The following is a 27,443-nucleotide window of genomic DNA, read 5'->3' as shown; positions in this document are numbered from 1 at the left end:
TCGCATAGAGACGTATAATTTATCAGTGAAGGGTCAACCCTCAGCCCCTTGAGTTGAAAATCATGCTCACCTGTCACACAGCCAAAACTGAGCCCTGTGGCCATGAGGAGGGGGGCGATGCTTCCATTCTGTGGTTGTATCGTCTGAGATCATCCGAGCATGCTCCAGGGAGGCACAGTGCCTGTAGAAGCTCTCCTGAGATGACAGAACCAAAAAGCAGGCCTTGCAGTATATCTCCACCTGCAGTCTAGGGTTGGCTTGTTTGTTTTTGCTCAGTAGAAGAAGCTCAGGGCGAACAAACATCCCAGTAGATTCTGCCCTCCACACAGCCATCTCCACTTCACTGTGGGCTGACTGGCACTGGGTTGGCTCGTGCCAACAGGGCATGCCTTGCAAGACATGGTTGCAATATTGTAATTGAGTGTTTATCGGAAGGAAACGTATTTCATTGTAGATATTCTTGCCCTGACTGTCTGATACGTGATGGACCAGCACTGGGTTCCAGGTATGAGCTGCATCTTCAGTACACGTATTATTCCATCTTTTTCCTGTTATTTTGGGTGGACATCCGTAGAAGCAGTCTTTACAGAGCTCTTGGAAGTCCCCAAAAAATTCAGTGAACAAGTTTTTAGCCACTTGCTCTTGGTTGACACCATCACTCTCAGACTCTGACACAAGTTTAATTAACGTTTTGTGGTCTATACCCTCACGTTTTTCAAAGTTCCAAACTGCAGCCTCCTCATGGCTCCTGGCAAATGTGCATTTTTCATGATGTTTTGTACAACCGGAGCCCTCCACAAAGTACCAGCATAACTGATACTGGCTTACGTTTCGTGGGGGACGTTGAGAAATGTGTCTCCATTTGCTGGTACCTTTGACTTGAGCAAGTAGAATATCTCTACTGCATTGGTGTATCACTCCTTCACACCTGTAAGTGATTTCGTCCTCTTTAACAGAGCAAATGGAACATACTACTTTTAAATTGTATGTCGATGAGTGATTAGTCGGTCTTGACCCTGCAATATCTTCCTTTTCACATTTTGCATCACTTTCATAGTCAGTTAAAAGTCTGATCAAAGTGCTGTGGTCTACTCTATTGTGTTTTTCAAAGTTCCACACAGCTGCCTCCTCCAGGCTTCTTGGAAACGTGCATCGATTCTTGTGTCTTGTACAACCAGACCCCTCCAAAAAGAACCAGCATACTTGGTAATGTCCAGGATTCGGATATGAAGGGCGACGAGAAATTGGTCTCCACTTGTCAGTATCTTTGCCTTGAGCTAAAAGTAGATCTCTACTGCAGTTGTGATTGGTTGAAGGTTGAAGAGTATAAGTGATTTCATTCACTTTGACAGAGCACACTGTACACACAACTTCTAAATTGCATGCTACTAAGAGATCCCATAGTATCTCTTGAGATGCCATTTCCAAGCTCACCCTGAATCTAATATATGGATCTGCACTGTTGGACCTGCATGAGTTAATAATTGTGCTTTTAATTCTGCAATGAGATGGATATGTTTCGAGCTATAAATAATTGTTTAGTCTACATTGATGACGTCAGACTTCCTTGGATTTGTCGAGTCTAAAGAAAATGAAAATGACATTTAGGCATTTAGCAGACGCTCTTATCCAGAGCGACTTACAGTAAGTACAGGGTCATTCCCCTGAGGCAAGTAGGGTGAAGTGCCTTGCCCAAGGACACAACGTCATTTGGTTGGCATAGCCGGGAATTGAACTAGCAACCTTCTGATTACTAGCCCGATTCCCTAACCACTCAACCATCTGACTCCATACCATTAAATGTAATTCATAGTAAATTATAAATGTGAAATATTTATATTCTGTTGGCATTATACAACAAATACTTTATGTACTTAGCTTTACAGTAAACTAGACTAAAGGGAATGTTAAGCTGCCATTCATATATTTTATATACTAAATTGAGTTTTAAAGATGATGGCTGACAATAGCGCAAGAAGAGAGCTCAGAGTCTGGACGATTAAAGGATGTGTAGCATGTATGCCAAGTCAGTGGACACTGAAAGGGATTTTACATGTCTAAGTCCTGTGACCATAAAGCTATAGACATTCCAAACTTCCTAAAAACTCTCTCATATATTATAATACTTTTTAGATAGTTTGTAGTTTTTAAGTTTTATGGTGGAAGAACTATAAAAATTATCTATCTATTGTAAACTCTAAGACCTTTGATGGTCCGTGTACCTTACACATCTGTGTAATTACTTGTTGCATGGTCTGATTGACAATAAAGTTCACTTTGACTTTGACCCAGTGGCCATTTGTTTTTTTTCAATCAATACTGGAAAACATAAAATAGTGCTGTAATATAGTTTCATCCATTTTGGAAATCAAACCCACATTTAAGTGTCAACGGCTTGTTTTTGGTTGTTTCATTATTTTAATAACGAAATAACCATACAACACAAATTATACAAGCCATTAATCATTTGTTTGATTATTCCATATTATTCTTGCCGGTTGTAATATAATTTTGTCCATTTTAGATGTCTGAACAACATTAAGGAAAAATACTTGGTTTCCATTGTTTTTTATTATTTTGGAATAACACAATATTGACTCATTGTTCTGTTGTTTGATAGTTCCATATTAAGCATGTTGGTATACGCAAGAGAGATAGAGAGATATGGCTCCATTGTGTACTTAAACATGCCAATAAAAACAAGGCCAAGGGGACAGATGGTAAACCTGTACACTTTTAGCACAGTTTTTTCTGTGTTGTGGAATATCACTCATATAATTAAAACATTGTGCCAAATGAATTTGTAACACACTGCCCAGGTGAAAAAGTATACTTTAGAGTATTTCAAGCATATTCACATTTTCAATAGTACATTTCAAATATACTAAGAAAAAGTGTACTATCTGTGAATATATAAAACGTATACTACCATCATGTTTTTACCAATTTTAACGTTAATACTTTGAACACACTTTAAAAAAATTGTACTACAGTACACTTTTAGTAAATATATTATAAAAAATATACTTTAAGTAAAATGTATATGTAATTTCTAAAGTGTACAACTGGAACTTTGTTTTTAAACATATTATTTGTATATTTTAAAATGCATGCTAAAAATAATCTTTGTAACAATGCACTTAAAGCTTAGCCTGGCTCTGCCCTCCTAAGTACTTCCGCTCAATTTTATTTTTGCTTCTGTACATAGGTCTGGCCATGAGGTACGTAAGTCAGATTTTTCAGGTTGATTTTCTACCGGCGAATCAGCGAACAGAGGGAGTGGCTGGGAACGATGACCTTGATGTTGTGCGCTAGTTTGTGTTGTAGTTCCGTAATGGCGGCGGAGAAAAATGCGAGCAAAGCCATTCGGTCTGTTGTGGCAACGCTGCCGAATATCCAACAGCTAAAGCCGGAGCAAGAACAAGTTTTGCTGAGTTTTGTTGGTGGCCATGATGTTGTGGCCCTCCTCCCCACGGGGTTCGGGAACAGTTTGATTTTCCAGCTATGGCAGCTAGCTCTGTTACAGTAGTGGTGAAGGAATTGGCTAAGGCGAATGCTAGCAATTGGTTATGGCAGATCAGAGTGGCTCTGGGCAGATCCAATAGTTTTAAACTTCAACAGAGTACCCGCCTACAAGGAAGTCAACGCTTGTCAATGGAGCGAGGCCAGACTCTCTGTACAAATGCAATGTACGAGAGTCTGGTTAGGACCAGGCTACTTAAAGCTTACTTTAAAAATAAACATTTTAATATGCTGAAATTTTAGGATATTTTAAGTTACTTTCGAAGTCCCTTCATTAATTCAGCCTTCAGTGTACTGGTAGCCTAATACATTTGCTGTACTGTAGTGTGTAAAAAAGTACCTTTTTTTTTTTTTTGTGCGGCTTCTATTTCGAAGCGGCTTATAGTGCGGTTTTAGAACAAAAAAAGTGGCTTCTTTCAAGATTTCTATTTAATGCTCAACACTTGAACGGGGGCTTATTACTTGAATGAGGAATTATTTTCTGTGTCGTCTCAGTTACATTATCAGGGCTTGGAAATACAGTGACTTTCTAAAGTAGGCAAATGGCTAGTAGAACATAACATTTCATAATAATTTCAGTTAATCAAACAGCTAACGTTACAAGACCCAGTGAAATGTTATAGGCTAGCTAGCAAGCTAACGCTAGCATCGCTAACATTACTAATTCAACTTTGGTAGTGTAACCGAGCTCTTTGTAAGTTTGTTTTAGATATAATTGTATATGATCGTGTGGACAATAAGACACGAACGCGGTCTCTTTTCAAAACTTGTATTTTACCACTGCTCTTCTTGACATAGGGGGTACTCAATTAGAAACCCAAAAGGTCCACTAACCAAATTTCCATTCAGTCCAGGGTCCGGAACAATTAGGGGAGGGGGGGGGTTCTTAATGTTGCGGGACGGTAGGGATGGACTGGGAGTAAAAATAGGTCACGCACATTCTGTTTGATGTGATGCTAGTTCGTGAGAACGCTAGGATACTTGCGAGATTGCAAGAAAAAATGTTTTGCCTTTATTTGAGCACAAAATAGTTTTTTGAGCTTTATGTAAAATGAACATAGCCGTTTTTCAATTGGTAAAACCTTGTCTAGTGAAGGTGATGTCTTTTTGTCTCTTAATTTTTCAGCCCCACCCTTACGTTTCTTAGCCTGGTTTTCCATTGTTATTTTTCTCGCGGTGCTCCCGATGGCCAGTCCGCTACTGCGGGGCTGGGCTGTGCCGCGGTGGTGAATTTTTAAAATGCTTTTCTACAATTTAATTCCAACTAAAATATATTTAGTACAAAATTAGTTGCTCCAAAATAGCACACTTCAAATTAATTAATCATTCAATAACTTGAAGTATACTGAAGATTAATCAGTCTTCAAGTATACTCAAGTATGCTAAGATTTAGTATACTTACCATTTTTTTTTTTTACCTGGGTGTCCTCATATAGGTTTATGAACGAGTCAGCATGTCTAGTGCAGGCCTGGATAAACACTGTGTCTTCATTTGAACTGTAAGGAGCTATGAACTTTGTCAGTTTTTTTAGCAAGAGTGACGTCGGGCATAGGCTTCAGATCTGGGACAACCAGATGTAAATTGTGGGCATATAGCCAAAGTGTCAGTTTGACCACAGATAAGGGGCTTTTAGAGCCCCAGGAGAAGACATGATACCAGTAATACCCAAAAAATGTTCATGTTTCATTCTGATTGGAGTAAGCTTCCTTAGACAGCATGCAACATGAGAATAGCCAATGGTGGGCTTACACATGTTCTGTCACGAAACCAAGGTGTGCTGTTATAAATGTCAGAAACATTTTCATTATGTTGCAATTCGCATATTAAAGCTGTACAGTAAATTATTTGATAGAAAATACTTTTCAACCCTCTGAGAAATGTTGTAATTGCCCCATATTTATATTTGCTTTTTGTTTGTAGGCTTCTCAACAAACAAAAGCCTTCAGAACCCCCTTGCCCCCCTCCACCTGGAAGCACTGGACCCTGCATGCGCACACACAAACATTTCCCAGAACTGGTAGAAAACGTTAGAGTTTTCTCCAAAGTTCCGGTTTAGAGGGGCCTGAGGAGGGAGCGCTGCAATTGAACCCTTCTCCTTCGTTTGCACTCCAACATCGCCGCACTGATCAAATTGCGTTATTGCAGGCCCTTAAACTAGGTCATATGAGATCAAACGACTTGTCGACAACAGAAATATTTGTAGACAATTTTTTACTGTCAATGTTGTCGATAATGTCGACATATCGTTTCAGCCCTACCCCTGACAGAGTCGTTGTCTCTTTTGTAAAAGCACTATTTCATTAGTCCAAAATAATAATAAAAAACTATGAAAACCAAGATTTTCTATGGTTCTGACATTTAAAATGGAGAAACTATATTGCGACCCTATTTCTCAGTATTTGCAGGTACCAGCATGACTAATATGAAATAATTATTATAATCTATGATTTAATGGCTCGTTATAGGTTAGGGTTTCTTTTCAGTACAATTGTCGGAATTGTACAGATGGTTGCTTTTTTGTTTCGTAAAATTGACAACAAAAAACAAACATTCAGCTTGATTTCTTGTTTTCTGTTATTACTGACAAAACAAATTAACCACTCAATGTTTGTTAAGTTTTTATTGGTGAGTGGGACTTCAAGGCCCCTTGCTTCTGATTGCCTAGTGTTTATAATCCAATAGAGTGCAGTGCCACGTTAGAAGCTGTTTGTATAAGCATTTCCAAAACATAATTCGCCGCCAGTTTTGCAGTGGATCTTTTTCAGTGATGTTGAGCTTGCACTAGGCTATATGCTTCACTAAGTGCTTGGAGTAATGCACACTAGATGTAATAGGTTGTATGATAACATACACATCATTCAGTCACTAATGCGATTAACAAAGGCATTCACAATGAAATGAAACTTAGCGCTTAACACACCTGTTTATGGTCCGGGCCCCCCGCGGGCCGGAAACGCTGCCCCCTCCTCCCCCAGTTACTGCGCACTAAATTCTAACAAATATATTTTTTTGACTGCTACACATGCCATACATCATTGGAAAGCTATGATTCTTGTGCTTCCATTGATGTACACCATTTCAAGATCGAGTCGTAACAGCAAAGTACACTCAACGTCTTTGTGGTATACTACCTTTGTTGAAAAGCGTGAGGAAAAACTATTTACTTACCTAATACGGCTCACAGCTGTCCAGTTATGCAAAACATCCCAACAAAAATGTTCTGGTTACATTCCCAAAGGTCCAAACTATCTAATTATGTCAAGTAGTTCGTCCAAAACAATGTATTACCTCCACACATAGTAAAGAAGACATTACAGCACAATTCTAGAAATGTAATCACCAGCTGCATCAAGGGCACGGCACTATCTATAATTCCAGTTAATAATATTTGTGGCATCTTAATTACCGAATGCATCACAGGCACTGTGCACGAGTGAATATAACAACAGGAACAATGTTCGTACGACTTTATGAAGGATGCATGTCTTAAAATTGTGTATTGTGCTTATTAAAGTTATGTCTTATGAACTTAGAAGTGTGCTCAGGCTTAAACATTGGGTCTCACACTGAGTGTGGGAAGCAGGCTGTTCTTTGTGTCTCTATCTCTTCATTTTCAGAAACAACCTTGAAACCGGGTGGAGATGGCACCCGAGCAGATGGGACGCGCGTAGGCAAGAACAACTCCCTGATGCACGAGAGAACAAGCTCAACCCTTTTTTTATCTTTGTTTTTTAATTACACTGTATATGATATGCTGGGGCAGGGAAAGATAGCCAGTTGGACTTCGTGAACCAGCCCAAACTCTGTTGCGGGTAGGGAAACTTAGACAACCCCAGAGCTCTGTACTTGTTGATTTCCAACTGCTGCATTAAAGCTGATATTATCGGACCTCTGCGACTCCAGACCACTCTTTCTAGAACACAGATTTGTGTCATTGAATACCATCATTACATATTGGAATAGACACAAAGATTTTGAATCCTTCAACAGCCACGATCTTGTTGCTTCATTCTGCCTTCGCCAGTCACTCACGCCATTCACTCACGCACTATCGCTCATGGATGGAGTTTCACTTCGAATATTTACGAGCAGAAAACGTGATGATGGTCGCTACACTCTGCCCTTTCGATTGACACCTTGTTTGACCCAATAGGAGCTTCCATGCCCTGGTGACAGCCCTCTAAAGCCAACTAGGTCTGTGCGTCCTGCATTGAATTGGGTAAGGCTTCAAGCTGTGGTCCAATTCTGTCTTCCAGCTAATACCTACCACCTCTAGGCCTCTTCAGGCCTCTGTTTTCAAAATAAAATCTAGGCGGAAATAGAAACTTTCAATTTCCTTGTGTTCAAGCTTCTATTACTCAACACCAGTAGGACTTACAGGGGTCCTGACAGCAGGGGAAATAACTTCAAGAGTGTCATCTTTCAAAAGAGACCACATTCATGTACAGTTAGGTCCATAAATATTTGGACATTGACACAATTTTCATCATTTTGGCTCTGTGTACCACCACAATGGATTTGAAATGAAACAATCAAGATGTGCTTTAAGTGCAGACTTTCAGCTTTAATTTCAGGGTATTTACATCCAAATCAGATGAACAGTGTAGGAATTACAACACATTTTATATGTGCCCCCCCCCCCCCCTTTTTAAGGGACCAAAAATAATTGGACAAACTAACATAATCATAAATCTAATTGTCACTTTTAATACTTGGTTGCAAATCCTTTGCAGTCAATGACAGCCTGAAGTCTGGAACCCATAGACATCACCAGACGCTGGGTTTCGTCCCTGGTGATGCTCTGCTATCTCTCTGATAGGTTTGTTTTGATTTTACAGCCTAACGATGGCTTGCTTCACTGATGGTGACAGCTCTTTGGACTTCATATTGAGAGTTGACAGCAACAGATTCCAAACACAAATACCATACTTGAAATGAACTCTAGACCTTTTATCTGCTCCTTGTCAATGAAATAACAAACTCCCATGAAGGAATAACATACACCTGGCCATGGAACAGCTGAGCAGCCAATTGTCCAATTATTTTTGGTCCCTTAAAAAGGGGGGGGGGGGCACATATAAAATGTGTTGTAATTCCTACACCGTTCACCTGATTTGGATGTAAATACCCTGAAATTAAAGCTGAAAGTCTGCACTTAAAGCACATCTTGATTGTTTCATTTCAAATCCATTGTGGTGGTATACAGAGCCAAAATGATGAAAATTGTGTCAATGTCCAAATATTTATGGACCTAACTGTATGTACTCAAGAACAGCGTTCAATTTACTTTGGGTATGCCCTTTTTAGGCATTTTCTTTTATTTGACAGGATCGTTCAGGGAAACTAGAGACATTTGGTTTGCTCTCTTCGCTCTTGACTCTCTCAGCCATGTTGAGTTGACTGAGCTGCCCTAAGCTAGCTCTCACAAGCCGAAAGGATATGTATATAGCGAGACGAAAACAGGCAAAGGAACAATATTATTGTGCGATACAGAAAATCCAAGATATTTTACGGATTAAAATAGCTTTCAAAGAGTTTTCTTTAAGGATGAAATGCTGGCTAGCTAACAGAACAATATGGATACTTTCAGTTGACTATATATCAGTGAATTTTGTAACAAATTAATGTGTTTACTTAGCCTGGGTGCCAGCCGAACTGAACCCCACCCACAAACTGTTTTGGTCGAGAAGTTCGGTCTGGAATCGCTCAGTTGGGGGAAAACTATGCCCCGAACAAGAGCTGTTCGGACCAATCAAATTGTCAGGGCGGGCTTTATACGATGATGGACAGATGATCAACAGTAACGTAATCAACCACGTCACCAAAGAGCGCTTGGGTTGAATTTGTTTTCAACAAACATGGCTGCCGCTGGAGAGCTGAGATGTGTAGTTCTGCCATCAAGTCTGTTTTAGAAGACATCGACAGCGCATTAATTTTGAAAGAGGAACAGAGAAACGCGATCAAGGCATTTGTCGATCAAAAATATGTTTTTGCCGTCCTTCCTACGGGATTCGTCACATACTCCGTTGCTCTGATTGGTTGTAGGTCTATCCAATTGAGCGAAGAGGCATTTTTTGTCCGGGTTCGGTTGAAACACGCCCCATACTCACAGCCCAACGGAGCGGTATCAGACTCATATTCTGACTTGAATTATGAGTATGACAACGTCAGGCTAGTGTTTACTGATATAATCAACTGCTGCATCACGGACATGGGCACTATTCCTACTTAAGTGTCTCTTCACCATTCTGCTGAGTGCATTTAAAAGCCAGCAGCATAGATAGATACTTTGTGGTCTGTATTGTCTCTTTATTGCTGCTGAGTGGGCTTTACAAGCCAGTCGCATCTCCACTAGGTCTTTATCGCTGCTGCAAAACTAGCTGTACAAGCTTGATGATAAATGTCTCTAGTTTTCTAGAATTCTATTTGCGTCCTATGGTGTTTTCAGGATATATAGGCCCTTTTAGGCAGGTAAGTATATAGGCCTCTCGTTAATCCAATAATTTCAAGTAGCTTACTTTAAATGCTAAGTGAGTTTTGAAATGTATATACTTTTAATGTACATATATTCACCTACCATTCATTGTAAAATGTTGTATTTATTTTATTCATTCAGTTAATTTATCTTTTTATTTTTGTTTGTATAACATGTCATGTTTCCTATGATGTTGATGGAAATATTTGAGCAAGTTGTTACAGGCTGAAAAGAATGCTGCTGCTGTGTGTGTGTGTGTGTGCGTGTGTGACATCTTCGTGCTCAGGAAGAGAAACCACTGCACTCAAATGTTGTTAAGCAGAAGCGGAACACCCAAGGAATGTTCCTGTTTGTCTTAACTTCATGCCTTGCTTAAATATGCTGATTGTTTGAGCTTTCATTGCATGTATGAGGAGCAGGTGTCAAAAACTGTTGTAAACGAAGCATGAAACTTTCCACAAACAAACAGACTGACTAACTGACATTCAAAGGTGATAGCCTCCACATGGGGGACATGAAAAGTCTTGTCTCCATCCTGTAAGTTTGTTCAGAACATGTATAAAAGAACTACCTTTTACTGTGAAGCTTTTAGACAACTCTGTACCGAGACAGACTTGTTTCCTTGCTGGCAAGAATAATAACTATTGAACTTTCCTTGAACCTGACGACTCTGTGCACTTCTTGATAAAGAATTTTACCTAACAGATGTAGTATTCATTCATGCTATGTGTGCTTTGTAAGATGTTGGCACTTCACATTCTCCAGGAGAGTGCTCGATCATCTCATTTCAGAGAGGTTAGGGAATAATTTGTACATTTCTCCTATATTGTCTTAAATGGGTGATCTGTTTTTTTTGCTTCCCTCTGGAAAGTTTGTGTGAAACATAAGCGTTTGTATCCCCTGATGTTGTCTCTGTATAAACCTTTTCTTCCTTTGATTCTATATTACAGAAGGATGTGTTATTTCCAATCTCATGGCTCCACTCTTGTTCACTCATGGTCTGACCATAAGACTTTTTATTGCTGACGCATAGACAGTGGCCTGCTTTGTTACTCATGGGGATTCTTACATGTTGACCTATAGGTCGTGAGTAGGGGTGTAACAATATATCGTGGTACAATACATTGCGGTACAAAAATGTAACAATATGTATCGTGGAGTCATGACGATATTTTTTCGATATGACATTCGTTTTATCCTATTGGTTGAGCTACCTATCTTGCACCTGCGTCTCGCGTACACACAGCAGTGTTAACTCTATGTTGATTTTGCCGTAATGTATGTTTTTTTTGGGGGGGTCGGGCCGGCCCATAAAGAACTGACAGCGGCCCATTGTATTTTTTAGTTTTTTTGGTTGGGCCGGCCCATAGAGAACAGGGGGGTGTTCCATCAACGTCGCTAACGCAAGTCGTGCTAACACGAATAAGTCTCACTTGGGTAAACGTCAACTTAGACTTAAGCCTCAAGCCGTTCCACTAATGTTGCGTTCCACTAACAGGCAACGCTAATTCAAGCTAGACCTCAATAAGTTTAGACTGTGCAGCCCAGATCAGGCGATCGTCGAAAAGAGGAGTTATGTCGCAAAAAGTATAGTGTAAAGCAACAGAGGTGTGTTGTTTCAGCAGCGTAAATTGTTTTTTTGAGTTTTTTTGTCCCCAAAAAGGGCAATGTTGCCGCAATTAACATGGCAAGGGAGACAACTTGTCAAACCATTACGACCGTTAAAATGCGTAAATTGTAGACCTACCAAATCTACTTAACATATATATATATGCATTTAGGCCTACTGATAATTAGCGTAATTTGATGAGCTGTCTGAAACCGTTCTGACAGTAGGCTAGCCTATGGCAGATATTCTCAACAGGAGATTGAGAATAATAGCCCAAAAAAGAACGTGGAAGCAATTGAAAATTGTAGGATAAAATTCAAAACACTGAAGAGGGCCATGGTTAATTGCACTTGATGTGGGCTAATAATGTTTTTGTCTTCACATCTTGAACAAAATCAAAAATTACTTCAAAATAACTTTGCCACACACATTTATTAACTGATAGGCTAAATGCTGAGCTTTAAGATAAAAGGGAAAGATAACCATGACTTAAATGGGGATTCACTGAAATGACTAGTATTGCACAGATCCAGCACTGACTTTTTAGATCAGAAGGTGACCCAAACTGCACACTTTGTTTGGCAGAACAGTCATTTAAAATTGCTCAGCATGACTATCATTATTATATTACGAGTATTTCCAATTAACATAGTCTGCCTCCACAGATCCAGAGGGGGCTTGGACAGTGACAGACTGTGGCTGTGCCAAGGGTTGTCACAGCCTCACTTTGGGAAAGCATGCCCTACTGGGAACATTAGGGGAGACTGTTGGGCACAGAATCTAATTGTCTTCTTTGGAAAGGGCAACATTTGGGACACTGTCATGTAGGGGCAGCATAAAGGGCACTTCATAACAGCACCTTTTTCCATTGGAAGTAAGGACATGGGAACAGTCCAATTTAGGCCATTGTAAGGGCACCTTATAGGGTACTGCATCACATTTTCTATACTATAAAGGAACTCATAAAGACATGTTTTTACATTTATGTTTGTCTTTTATTGCATGGGGCATCCTGTGCACTCAAGCATATTTCACAATGTGAATGGCAGACAGTAGGGCACTTGGTCTAATTTTTGCCACTCTGGGCATTTTAGAAACACTTTCAACCATGGGGGCACCAGGCAGTCACCCCCTGAGTCTTCCAATGGGCCTGGATACACCCATGGGGACAGTATATTGCACTTATAATATTGGGGAAGCCAGAGGAGAGGTAATATAGAGGCTTGTCAACATATAGGCTACTTTAAACAATGAAAATACTTTATACAATTGAATAAAAAGTCTCCTTGATTCTTTGTGTTTCAAGATTACCTGAAAATTTATGATAATATTCAGGTACTGCTATGGAGCAAAGTATACCCTTCATATTTCCTGGCATAGTTGCCCGTTCAAGAATGTCCCACATGCAAAGACATAGACAGATGCAGACAGACTGAACAGTGTCAAGGCTTGGCTACAGTGGGTTTGCTTCCTTGTGTGTGATTCCAGCAGACTACATAGTCTAGGCCTACCTACATAGACTGCAGTCTACTACCCTCCTTTCTACTATTATAGTCTACTCTCCTTTCTATTACTTTTTACAAAGGATGGTAGGCTGCTCTTATGTGTTCATTGCCATCCTTAGGAGTTGCTAAAGTGTTATTTCATATTTATGTTTTTTTTTTTTTTAAGAATGACAATTACATTTATCTAGATAAACTATGCTGGGCCTGCTGAACCTATACTTCTTCCACAGATACTGGTCAGGGAACCATTACTTCTGTCTCTGAAGACCCTTGGGGCTGGTGGGATAAACGCTCTTTGTATAATCTGAGCACCTTCATCCACCACAGGGTTGTCAAAGAACGGATACGCCATAATTGATTGTAACTTGTCTAGATGCTCTGCTTAGTTTCTAAATCCTTATTTTATGTCAATTAACCAATGGCTTTTGAAAACAAAAGTGACATTATTTCTTAACTTGTTTATTTAAATTAATATATTTTTTGGAGATGAAGTAAACATGTAGCTAAATCATTAATGTCTGCACTTCAAAAAGTCTGAATTTACGTTTCCGAACACGGACTAAAGTGGTTTGCGCGCAGGAATTTACTCGAGGGAACTGTCTTTTGAGATTCTGTTTCCGCCTGTTTGAAATTATTAGCTTGACTTTTAGCCTGACACGGATCAGGCTATTTCCGAAGTATAAGTTACCTTGGTTACGTAGCTAGAACTAAAATAAGCCACCTTAATGGAACGGAACTGTCGCTAAAGTAAGTGAGACTTGGCGAGATAAGTCTAGCTTTTCCTTAATCGACGTTGATGGAACACCCCCCTGACCGCGGCCCATTGTTTTGTTTTTGTTTTTGGTCGGGCCGGCCCATAGAGAACTGACAGCGGCCCATTGGTTAATGTCCTTAATTGGCACTCGCCTGACCCAATCAAATCCAAGAAGACACGAGCTGTTGGCTAATGCCTAACATGGTTTGTCATCGTTAAAGTTTAGCATCAATAAAAATGGAGAAACGAAAGCGCAAGGGAGGCGCAGAAAAGCTTAGAGAGAAAAAGCAAAAAAATCTACAGGCGGATGCCGCAAAATGTAATTTTTTTTTGTTGCATGTTTGGGGGGGCTTCAACATCATCACCAGTAGTATAAACATTTTTTGATAGTTGCTAAGCCAATATTAACCCAAAAACCCACCTTAACCCAAAAATGCCAGGGCCGATTTTCGGTCCCAGTCCAGCCCTGGAGGTGACTCTGCAGTTGCTGCTAATATCTCTTTTACTACTATTGCTAATGGAACTGTTTTGTTCTACTACGCCATTGAGTGCGTTCACTTGACCCAGCTGCATCACGGGCACTGAGCTATCTATATACAGTATAATTCCAGGAATTTGTGTAGTAAGTCATTTTATCATGACTTACTATGTTGCACATCATTTAGTTTTGACCTACAATGACAGACACAGTAATCTATAATCACACAAACAGCAACATACAATGCAACCATAAGAATTAGGGATGGGAAGATTCACCGGTTCGCATCGGTGCATCGGCATAAAGCTCACGATGCGATTGCCGGATCAAAAAAGTGTGCACCTGATACAATGTGAGATGAAATCACGCTGCATCGTTTCTAACATTTTTGCGTCGGTATAATCCGATGTATTTATATAGAATCGTATGTAGGGTAACACCTTTAGTATTTAGAAATGTGACCAATGATTTGTGACCAATAATGTTATATTTAGATAGATACCTCCTCTCTAACTGTTTCTTAAGCGCGCTCTCATTTCCACTCACTGCTGTCAGTGGCCGATTCTCGTCAAGTCTCGGCCAAGTTTCGCCCGAGTTGGAGGCGTGTTCTGGCGAGTGTTATCATGGCGGAGGAAGAGTTACACCTTCCTACGAAGTGCAATAAATCCAAGGTTTGCCAATACTTCGGATTTTACAAGAAATATGGACAACTTGACAAGACCCATGCAATTGGCAAGATATGTCGTGTTGCTATAAAGTAGGGTAGGCAGCATAGCTAATTAAGGTAGTCACCTGAAGAGGCTACATGGTATTTGTGTGGAGACGTCTGCCTCCCTCTCTGATTCAGCTATGGCTACAGTCAGTGACTAGCTACACCTGTACCCCTAGCAAAAATAGGACGCTATTCTCCGAGAAACAAATCCCTGTTGTGTACGACAAAGTAAGACGAGAGATAGCTGAGTCATTGAGAAAAACCTTAGAGTAGGTCGTATGAGTTCAATTTCGTGTGTGGTGTTATGACAGTGTTTACAGCAGCTTGTGACTGCCAGTAATAGTTTACCCTTTTTTACATTCAAAGAACACATACAACAGGAAAGAAGGAGTGGTTTAAGGCAAGGTCCAGGCCTGATGTTATTTTATCTTTTGTCAGAGACTTTGTTTAACATGTGAAGTAAAACTTTCACTTGTTTAGTTAATTGATGATTTTCTGTCAGACAAATAAATAAATAATTATGTACCATATTAAATTGCATAGCATCATATTATTTTGCATCGCATCACATTGAATCGCATCGTGTCAAATCGCACTGCATCGCAATAGGGGTGAATCGTATCGCATTAGTAGTTGCTTTTATGTATCTTTAATGTATCGGATTGTTGGCAGTGCATCGAGATATGTATCGCATCGTCCTCAGTGATGGAGATGCACATCCCTAATAAGAATATAGGCAATTAGGCATGATCATGATAGGCATGATAGGAGTCAGCTGGCTGAGCGGTTAAGGAATCAGGCTAATAATCTGAAGGTTGCCAGTTCGATTCCTGGCCGTGCCAAATCTAAGCGTCTGCTAAATGACTAAAAATGATCAATAATAGATTACGGCAATATTCAAAAGACATAATATTATGATTTCTGACATTTATCCGGCTAACAGCATTGTCAACAAGACCAGAAAAAGGAGACGGTGGATTAGGACCACCAATATCACTCCACAGGCCATTCACTATTGGTACAGACCGCAGTGAATGAAAAACTTACAGACTACAAGCTTCAATGCCCTATTGGTAGCTATTTACCATAGTCTGTGGACAGAAAACTGAATTGAATACAACCGCTGCTGAATGCTTGAGGACACACTTTACAGTTCACAGTACAATATCCCTTGGAAAATGTACAAAAGTGCTTTCTTTTTCAGAATAGACATGATGCGTTATGGTCCCTCTGCTGCTCAGAACAGGAAATACAATAAATCGCTGTTGCATGACAAATCCATACACACCAACACAACATCTGAAAAGGAAAGACAGTCTTACGGCAAAGAGGTATAAACCCTTTATAACCTTCAGTGTACAGCGCACATAAAATTGATAGGGCGCACTAGGAAATCAGAATCAAGGGGCTCATGAAGGCCCACCCACCAATGGAAACGAAACATTTGTGGTCAATTTGTTTTGTCAATAAGAACGGAAAACCACAAATCGAGCTGAATGTGTTTTTTGCCCATATTGTCTGGTTTCTGACAGTTTTTTTTGTACCGAAAAGAATAACGGTTAAAACGTAGACCAGCCTACCCTGACCAACTATTGACTTTTGAAATGTGTATCCTGTAATTTGTTGACAGTCCCCACCTGTAGGCTATGCATTGATTTAGCGGCCGCTTAACCCCCGATGAAATTCGGTAAATTAAACGAGACGGGTTAAGGTCAATATCCAATTTTCACCACGGTTGTAAACATTTCACCACGGTTGTAAACATAATGCAGTTCTATCTTAAGGACAGACAAAAAGTTATTCATAGTGTATACTCCAAATACTGAACTTACCGAAAAAGACCAACTGATGTGGGCCGCGATGTAGGCTACACTAGATTGTCATAAGCTAACCATCCCACTACTTTCCCGCAACATTGGCAATGAGTTTCGTTTCCGTCAAACTCTCCAAGACAGGCTATCCACTGCTGTCTTTCCGCATTGTGTAAATAGCCTGTGGGGATGTTACGTATAGTTTGAGTCGGACAGCTTTTTTAAAACTGAGGATGCGGCCATACATTTTATTTTTAATATATTTACCGTTTTCAAAAAGGACATTTCCCACCCATGTATAAAAACAAAACTACGCCCCTGCTGTGGTGGTTAACACTATAGCATCGTTTTACCTGGTTGTAGCCTGCATATGCACGTAATAATTCATTAAATTCGGTAGAAAACTGGTGGTACTTAACTATAAAATTTACAGCACAGACAAAACAGAAAATACCCTCTACCACACTCATTCAGGAATGTTATTAAACTAAAGCAGAGTAGAATACCGTGTATGAAATGTGTGAGACATGACAAGGAAACATTAACTTTAGAATTATTTTCAGACTTGGTTTTAAAAATACAACTGACAATTAGATAACAATCGTTGTCAAAACAAACAAAGCACTTGAAATGATCCTCAACCTGAAAGACTAGTCTCAAGTTTCATGTTCCTGCAAACTTCAGTGACATCATGTCACTGAAGTTTGCAGGAACATGAAACTGAAGCTTTGAAGCTTGAAAGCATGAAGCTTTGTTTGTTTTGACAACGATTGTTCATGAAAGTTCTTCTGTGACAAAGAACCCGAAGTTATGTGAGTCATGATGAGTCTTATGTAAAGTGATGAGACTGAAACTGAGGAATCCATAGGCCTTTCTCAATCTGCGTTCTTGTCTGTACTTGTGTTCTTTTGGACTTGTGAAACGTCATCAATCGCAGAACAAATACTCTTCCAATTCAAAGTCTGCATTTAGACGACAAGTTTAAATTATATTCAGCGATTTATTTCTACCTATAGGCTACTTCTTGCACATATTCAAGACATGCTATTCAAGTCATGCATAACTGCTGATTTGTAACTTGCATTGCTCATGCCTAGAAGCTGAGAAAAAAACGAATTAATGTTACAGCTACTTTTTTATCAGGTTTTTATATTAATACATTTGTATTCATTTTGTATTCAAGTTTAAAGCCAATATATTAAGGATAGAACTGTCATAAAAGATTGTGTTAAGTTCAACATAGTTTTTTCAATAGGAGTTTTATCAAGCTGTCTCATCTTAACATGATACATATAACAAGACTCTCTGGCATCATGGATCAACTGGGGATGTAAAAGTTCAGTGTTAATTCAATTATGGTAAACACACAGAAGTTGATTGTAAGGCCAATGGACGTTTCACCTACATGTACGCATCTATTTATGCCAAAGGTGGCCAGAGCCCTTTCCTATGAGAACTGAAGAAATGTACTGTAAACTTTTTTCACTTTCGTGAACAGGAAATTCCAGTGCCAAGGCCATTTGTGAAATAAGACTTAAACTCAGACAGACTTCAAGGACACTTAGGGTAAGACAGAGAATTGGGATTCGGCCTTACACTCAGGTCACACAGAAATTCATCATATACAGTGCCTTCAGGAGTCAGATGGTCAGATGGACGGCTGAGCGGTGAGGGAGTCGGGCTAGTAATCTGAAGGTTGCCAGTTCAATTCCCAGCCGTGCCAAATGACGTTGTGTCCTTGGGCAAGGCACTTCACCCTACTTGCTTTGGGGTGGAATGTCCCTGTACATACTGTAAGTCGCTCTGGATAAGAGTGTCTGCTAAATGTAAATGTTTTGTGTAAATAGCCTATTGTGGGGATGTTACGTAGTTTGAGTGGGACAGGTTTTTTAAATAACTGAGGATGCGGCCATACATTTGATTTTTAATAGATTAAATAGAACCGTTTTCAAAAAGGACATTTCCCACCCATGTATAAAAACAAAACTACGCCCCTGCTGTGGTGGTTAACACTATAGCATCGTTTTACCTGGTTGTAGCCTGCATGTGCACGTAATAATTCATTAAATTCGGTAGAAAACTGGTGGTACTTAACTATAAAATTTACAGCACAGACAAAACAGAAAATACCCTCTACCACACTCATTCAGGAATGTTATTAAACTAAAGCAGAGTAGAATACCATGTATGAAATGTGTGAGACATGACAAGGAAACATTAACCGAGATTCAGCCCTGAAGAACTGACACGGAAACACTTATCAACCAAAATTCCAGCAATAGACAGGGCCAGGGATTTTTCAGACGATCCTTACATATGACGATCCTTACATATGACCCTTACAAAAAAGAAGTATACTTCAAGTTTAATTTGTAAGTATACTTAAGTATAAAAAGTATACTATTATCATGGTACCTAAAGTATACTAGCAGTGTACTTATTAGGGTTCCTCCGGTAGGAGGGAACCTATTGTTTTTGTTAGTAATCCTATTATTATTATTTTTCCTCTTCTCCGCTAAATGGCTCAATAGCTCAAAAAGTCCTTGACCTGATTTTTTCAAATTTGGCCCAATGATACAACAGGTCACTCACTAGTCCCAGACGGCTAGTGGCCCATGTACGCCCATAGGTGGTGCTATAAGCCACGCCCAAAGTCTACGTGAGTTCCTCAGCGCCCCATTACTCCAAAATGCCTGAACATTGGTATACTTGCCTTATTTCTCATGGTGAACAAAAAAGCCTCAAGGACCCATAAGGTCCGCCATGACAGATTTGGCTGTACTGTCCAAATTTGGTACAACCTTCAAAAGCGGGAGTCAGATGGCTGAGCGGTGAGGGAGTCGGGCGAGTAATCTGAAGGTTGCCAGTTCGATTCCCAGCCGCGCCAAATGATGTTGTGTCCTTGGGCAAGGCACTTCACCCTACTTGCCTCGGGGAGAATGTCCCTGTACTTACTGTAAGTCGCTCTGGATAAGAGCGTCTACTAAATGTAATGTAAATGTAAAAGCCTTCTCTTCATGAACCATAGATCCAATCGACTTGAAATTTGTTACAGATGTGTAGAATACATGTCTTTATATAGGGTGACGTGGAATAAGAAATGCAATACAAGATGGCTGAAAGGGGTGTATTTATGTAAATGTACACATTGCCTCAATATCTTCCATCCATCCATCATCTTCCGATTGTCCGGGGGTCGGGTCGCGGGGGCAGCAACCTAAGCAGGGAGGCCCAGACTTTCCTCTCCCCGGCCACTTCCACCAGCTCTTCCTGGGGGACCCCGAGGCGAGAGACATAGGCCAGCCGAGAGACATAGTCCCTCCAGTGTGTCCTGGGTCTTCCCCGGGGCCTCTTCCCAGTGGGACGTGCCCAGAACACCTCACCAGGGAGGCGTCCAGGAGGCATCCTTATCAGATGCCCGAGCCACCTCAACTGGCCCCTCTTGACACGGAGGAGCAGCGGTTCTACTCTGAGCCCCTCCCGGATGACCGAGCTTCTCACCCTATCTCTAAGGGAGAGCCCGGACACCCTGCGGAGAAAAATCATTTTGGCCGCTTGTATTCGCGATCTCGTTCTTTCGGTCACTACCCACAGTTCGTGACCATAGGTGAGGGTAGGAACGTAGATCGACTGGTAAATAGAGAGCTTCGCCTTTCGACTCAGCTCCTTCTTCACCACGACGGACCGATGCAGAGCCCGCATCACTGCGGACGCCGCACCGATCCGCCTGTCGATCTCGCGCTCCATCCTTCCCTCACTCGTGAACAAGACCCCGAGGTACTTCAACTCCTCCACTTGGGACAAGATCTCCTCCCCGACCCGGAGATTGCACTCCACCTTTTTCTGGTCGATAACCATGGCCTCAGATTTGGAGGTGCTGATTCCCATCCCAGCCGCTTCGCATTCGGTTGCGAACCGCTCCAGTGAGAGCTGGAGGTCACGGCCCGATGAAACCAACAGGACCACATCATTCGCAAAAAGCAGCGACCCGATCCTGAGGTCACCAAACCGGACCCCCTCAACGCCCTGGCTGCGCCTAGAAATTCTGTCCATATAAGTTATTAACAGAATCGGTGACAAAGGGCAGCCCTGGCGGAGTCCAACCCTCACCGGGAACAAGTTCGACTTACTACCGGCAATGCGGACCAAACTCTGGCACCGGTTGTACAGGGACCGAACAGCCCCGATCAGGGAGTCCGGTACCCCGTACTCCCGGAGCACCCCCCACATGAGCCCCCGAGGGACACGGTCGAACGCCTTTTCCAAATCCACAAAACATGTGTAGACTGGTTGGGCGAACTCCCATGCACCCTCCAGAACCCTGCTGAGGGTATAGAGCTGGTCCACAGTTCCACGGCCAGGACGAAAACCACATTGCTCCTCCTGAATCCGAGGTTCGACAATCCGACGGACCCTCCTCTCCAGCACCCCTTAATAGACTTTCCCAGGGAGGCTGAGGAGTTTGATCCCCCTAAAGTTGGAGCACACCCTCCGGTCCCCCTTTTTAAAGAGGGGAACCACCACCCCGGTCTGCCAGTCCAGAGTCACTGTCCCGATGTCCACGCAATGTTGCAGAGTCGTGTCAACCCTGACAACCGTGACAGCCCTACAACATCCAGAGCCTTAAGGAACTCCGGGCGGACCTCATCCACCCCAGAGGCCTTGCCACTGCGGAGCTTTTCAACCACCTCGGCGACCTCAGCCCCAGAGATAGAAGGGCCCCCCCCCCAATGTCCCCAGACTCTGCCTCCACGTCAGAACGCGTGTTGGTGGGATTAAGGAGGTCTTCAAAGTATTCCTTCCACCGATCCAGGACGTCCCCCATCGAGGTAACCAGCGCACCATCCCCACCATATACAGCGTTGACAGTGCACTGCTTCCCCCTCCTGAGTCGCCGGATGGTGGTCCAGAACCTTTTCGAAGCCGTTCGGAAGTCATTCTCCATGGCCTCGCCGAACTCCTCCCATGCCCGGGTTTTTGCCTCCGCGACAATGTGTTCTGCCGGTACACATCAGCTGCCTCTGGAGTCCTACCAGCCAACAAAGTCCGATAGGCCTCCTTCTTCAGCTTGACGGCTTCCCTCACCTCCGGCGTCCACCACCGGGTCCGAGGGTTGCCGCCGCGACATGCACCGACCGCCTTGCGTCCGCAGCTCCGGTCAGCCGCCTCAACAATGGAGGCCCGGAAAAACATGGCCCATTCGGACTCAATGTCCCCGTCCTCCCCCGAGACATGATCGAAGCTCTCCCGGAGGTGGGAGTTGAAGCTCCTTCTGACAGGGGATTCTGACAGCCGTTCCCAGCAGACCCTCACATTACGTTTGGGCCTGCCAGGCCTGACCGGCGTCTTCCCCCACCATCGTAGCCAACTCACCACCAGGTGGAGATCAGTTGACAGCTCCGCCCCTCTCCTCACCCGAGTGTCCAAGACATTCGGCCTCAGATCCGATGACACGACTACAAAGTCTATCATCGAACTGAGACCTCGGGTGTCCTGGTGCCAAGTGCGCATATGGACACCCTTATGCTTGAACATGGTGTTCGTTATGGACAAGCCGTGTCTAGCACAGAAGTCCAACAACAAAACACCGCTCGGGTTCAGATTGGGGGGGCCGTTCCTCCCAATCACGCCCCTCCAGGTCTCACTGTCATTGCCCACATGAGCATTGAAGTCCCCCAGGAGGACGAGGGAATCTCCAAAAAGGGTGGGTACTCTGCACTGCCATTTGGTGCATAAGCACAAACAACAGTGAGGACCCGTCCCCCCACCCGAAGGCGGAGGGAGGCTACCCTCTCGTCCACCGGGGTGAACCCCAACGTACAGGCGCCGAACCGAGGGGAAACAAGTATTCCCACCCCAGCTCGACGCCTCTCACCGAGGGCAACTCCAGAGTGGAAGAGAGTCCAGCCACTCTCAAGGAGAATGGTTCCGGAGCCGATGCTGTGCGTCGAGGCGAGGCCGACTATATCTAGCCGGAACTTCTCTACCTCGCGCACCAGCTCAGGCTCCTTTCCTGCCCCATGGGAAAAGGCCCGGCCACCAGGCGCTCGCCATCGAGCCCCACCCCCGGGCCTGGCTCCAGGGGGGGGCCCCGGTGACCCGCTTCCGGGCAGGGGCAACTGAGAACCATTGTTCGTTTTCTTCATGGTAGTTTTTTGAGCCACGCTTTGTCTGATCCTTCGCCTGGAACCTGTTTGCCTTGGGTGACCCTACCAGGGGCATAAAGCCCCCGACAACATAGCTTCCAGGATCATTAGGACACGCAAACCCCTCCACCGCGGTAAGGTGGTGACTCAAGGAGGAGAAAATCGCATATGCGATTTAGGCAATTACCGTTTTTCTTTGATTACAGTTTTTCTCAATTGCTAAAACACTAAAACGCATTGGCTGAACAAAGTTCTCAGTTGCCTGAACTCATGTAGCTAATTGTGCAGTCTGTTGTCAATACCTTAAACCATTTCACATGGTAAAACACAATTTACAGATCTCACATAGACTTTCAGCAAAACTCTAATCACATTCTCATTCTCAAAACACATTCTGCACTCTAATGCACATGTCATCCATACTGGTAAACACAAATGGCAAAAAATAAATAAATAGAGAAAACATGTAATTGACTAAACACAACCACTCAAAATTGGTTTCACTTGTTTCAAATGATGTGACACAACCAATATAAGCTAGTTCAGAGAGCAAACAGGTTGTTGAAGGTGGGAAAATATTTCTTGTGATGTCGACGAAGTGCTCTGGCCTGACCAAGCCCAAAGACAAGAAGAAGCACATTGATCACATGTTTACTCTGATTCATTAGATTTTTGTCCCTTTTACTGTATAGTATTGTATACTGTAGTACAGTGCATTGTAGGCTGTATACTGTACAATGAACAAATGGTATGGCGCTGAACATTGTGCTTTCCATTTGTTACAGTAACAGTACTGACTGCTCAATAGATTTTGACTGGTTGCAGGTTCATATCAACAAAGAACAAGAGTGAGTTGTGAGTCGTGAGATGCAGGGTACAGCACTGTATAGGGGTACAAGGAGGAGTAAGAACAAAATAAATTGCAAAGAGCAAAGCAAAGTAGTAATTTCTGATCAATTTTGAGCTACTATGATAGAACATGTTTTCGTTCATCAAAAGACAATGACGGATAAATATGAAATTTGTTTTGAGATTAAAAATGTACTTTCCCCTGAGAACTGTATGTTTTGAACATTGTGTTTTCTATTTTTGGTGTATTGTTTACTGACTGCTTGATAGTGTATATCATTTTGATCACTTTGTTTATGATTTGAGAGCAGTGTTTGATTTTGAGCACAGGTAAATCTGTTTTGAGGTGAAAGTTTGATTTTGAGCACAGGTAAAACAGTTTTGAGGCGAAAGTTTCATTTAGCAAGAGGATTCAGAGGTTTTGTAAATAGTGCTTGAAGATGAGGTTTTGTGTTTACAGTTTTGAGAAAATGGGTGACTGTTTCAAGAAATGTGTTTTAGCAATCGTGAAAAACTGTAAATGCTACAGCGTTTATTACACAATGTTCATTTTTGGTGCAGCGTTTATTCGAGGGCGGCGTTTATTCAAGGGCGGCATTTAATTCGTCAAATCAAAATGTATTTGTATAGCCCTTTTTACACGCAAGCATGTCACAGAGGGCTTCACATACGCCCATAGAACTGCCCATCAACCAACCTAAACCCTCAAGGAAGACAAGGAAAAACTCCCAGAAAGACTCAGAAAGACTCAAAATTAGTAAGAGAGATTTAGTGAATTGTAGCTGCAGTGCGGCCATATATGGCCGGTGTGAATCGGTGAAACTCACTCCTCAAGTATGTGAAAGGCCACCCGCGTCATTGAATAGCTAGCTATTCTTTGGCGTAGCTGGTAGTGGTGGCGCTTGGGAAGTCAGAGATGGCGTGTTCGATCCTCGGTGAAGGATGGACACGGTCCGGAAAACTCGGAACTTGCAAGACCGCGCCTGTTACATACTCGTCACACATAGATAAACAAAGAATAGACAAGGAGGTCAAACACAAAGCCTAGTGTAAAATTGAAGCCGCGCGTTTAGTCGGGAGTACAAGTGCGAACCATTCACAATGCTTTTACAAAGACCCCACTTACAATGCTTCGTGGTCAATTAGGTGTGCGTGGGTAGTACTTTAATTGTCTCAAATACACGTGTTCTACATTGTGTAGAAATCTGAAGCAGCATGTGTAATAGATGTGAATCCGTGAAACTCACTCCTCATGTATTTAACAGGCCACCCGCGTCAACGAAGAGCTAGCTTTTCGTTGGTGTAGCTGGTAGTGGTCGCGCTTGGCAAGTCAGAAGTGGCGTGTTCGAGCCCAGCGAGTGGCGAACATCGGCCCGTAGACCTTGTGATGGAGCGTGGCCACGTCTGTTACACATGCCGAAATTTTCCTACACTTTAGCTTTCAAACAGAAAGCTGTGCAGAAAGCACTCACCAGCAGCAACAGATCTGTAGCACGCGAACTTGGGGTTCATGAAAGGAGAATTTGCAAGTGGCGAAGTCATCTACCTCGCTTCGACGAACTACCTGGTATACTAACCCTAATAAATACAGTGTTTTAATTTAACCAATTAAATAACCGTTTTCAGATTTTTTTGGTGCGGCGTTTAATCGAGGGCGGTGTTTTTTACACAATGTTAATTTTTGGTGCAGCGTTTATTCGAGGGCGGCATTTATTTGAGGGCAGCGTTTAATCAAAGAAATACGGTAAGTGACAATCTTATATTTCTGTGTCTAATGTTGAAAAGTGTGTTTAGTGATTTGCAAAACACTGTGTGTAGTATTTTGCAAATAGTGTGAGGCTGAGAATGTGCTTATAGTTGTGCAGATCTGGGGGCTATTGCACAAAAGTAGAATAAAGATATCCAGGATAACTGAAAAAGCGCAGCTTGACTTAGTGTTATCCACTCATCGCGGCTGAATCGGTTGCACGTTTGCTAAGCCAGGATGAGAAGGTGGCGCTGTATCAATCCAGGTGTACATAGTTGGGATAAGTGCACTTTCACGGATTTCTTAAATAGACCATGGTATCGATCACAAATTCACTGATGCAGAAATGGAGAAGACGCGTGCAGCATATTTTTCACCCGCTGAGCAGAAATTAATAATGGAGATGTATGAGGAGGTGAAGCATATTATTTGCAAAAAGGGGAATACGGCAGCCGTTATTAAACAGCGAGAACAAGCCTGGCAGACAATCGCTGACCGACTGAATGCGTAAGTAGCCTATTTTAAAATATGTACTTACTAGGAAAGTTGTACACTGTTTTAATTGCTTTTAATATGTTTGTTTTATGTGTTGGTTTTATTGCTGTAGGCCTATCTGTGTTTATGTGCTGGTTTTACTGTAACGTCTCTGAGTAGCCTACCATGCAAAGCACTCTATAAATAAAATGTATTATTATTAAGCCTACTTTCCCTCAAAAGTGAGCAGGGAATTAATGTTCCTCGGGAAATTTACCCTAAAGACTAGGCCTAATTTCAAACCCTTACACCATGCGAGAATATGTTTCACAACCATATGCACAAATCTCTATAAGATGTCTAATTCTAAATATCTTTCTACAATTAATGTTCATACAGAACAAACATGACTGGACAGAAAAGATCTTGGCAACAAGTCAAGATTAAATATAAAAACATTTTGCAATCTGGTAAGTGCCTTAACAGTTTGCAAATGGTATGTAGAAATTACTTTCACTATGCCTGCTCACATATTTTATCTAAATCTCTATCTTTAGCAGTTAAGAAGAAGACTCATTTGTCTGGCACTGGGGGAGGGCCACCAGCTCCAGGCTTCACCCCAGCTGAGGAATTGGCCCTGGATTTAAATCAGGGAAGGCCAGTGATGGAAGGGATTGAGGGTGGGACAGCTACAGACTGTGTTCCACCTGCAGAAACTTCCCTCCTTATCCATGGTACATTTTCCAGTACTGCATATCAAACACAATTACCCATTTATACGGGCATATGTTACATTTACATTTAGTCATTTAGCAGACGCTCTTATCCAGAGCGACTTACAGTAAGTACAGGGACATTCCCCCCAAGGGGAAGTATGGTGAAGTGCCTTGCCCAAGGACACAACGTCATTTGGCACGGCTGGGAATCGAACTGGCAACCTTCAGATTACTAGCCCGACTCCCTCAGCGCTCAGCCATCTGACTCCCGATATATGTGGACTGTCTGACCTTGATCCAGTGAGTATTATTCGTTAAAAGCACAAGGCTTGGCACATCCTGTCAATAAAAAGTCTATTCAATATGGCAGGGGGAAGGAACTTCTGCCATATGGGATGACGAGGAGACTGTGTCACTGGATTCCAGAAGGCCTGAGGTATCATGTAAATCGTATGGAAATGCATATTTAGCCCCTTATGGATGAGAAGTCAGTTATATAGCACTCATAATATATATTTGTAACAGGATCCAGACGCAGTACAGCTTGACAGCCAGCCTGGCAACATAGTACGTATGGGCTAAAGGAAATCTAAATCATGCACAATTCCTGCTGTGCTAATCAATGAATGGTTTACAGACTTCAC

General features: G+C 42.1%; 1 protein-coding gene across 3 annotated transcripts in view; it reads right to left on the bottom strand.

The window, feature by feature from the left end:
* Window positions 1-16,955, bottom strand: part of LOC134013928 (helicase with zinc finger domain 2-like) — a 31,718-nt gene extending 14,763 nt beyond the window's left edge. Inside the window, exons 1-2 of one of the 3 annotated variants that reach the window (XM_062453741.1) lie at window positions 16,889-16,955; window positions 71-1,582 (exon numbers count right to left, since the gene is read on the bottom strand). In XM_062453741.1, coding sequence (XP_062309725.1) covers window positions 71-1,422 — 1,352 coding nt within the window. In that variant the 5' untranslated portion in view covers window positions 1,423-1,582; window positions 16,889-16,955. Of the gene's footprint in view, window positions 1-70; window positions 5,231-16,888 lie in introns of those variants that run through there. The other 2 variants (XR_009929021.1, XM_062453822.1) reach the window with 2 other exon arrangements.
* Between the last annotated feature and the right edge of the window lie 10,488 nt (window positions 16,956-27,443).

This window comes from Osmerus eperlanus, chromosome 1 (genome assembly GCF_963692335.1).
Source record: "Osmerus eperlanus chromosome 1, fOsmEpe2.1, whole genome shotgun sequence".
NCBI classification, from domain to species: Eukaryota; Metazoa; Chordata; class Actinopteri; order Osmeriformes; family Osmeridae; genus Osmerus; species Osmerus eperlanus.
Note: the sequence above shows the minus strand (reverse complement) of the source record. Positions and strands in the feature narration are given on the sequence as shown.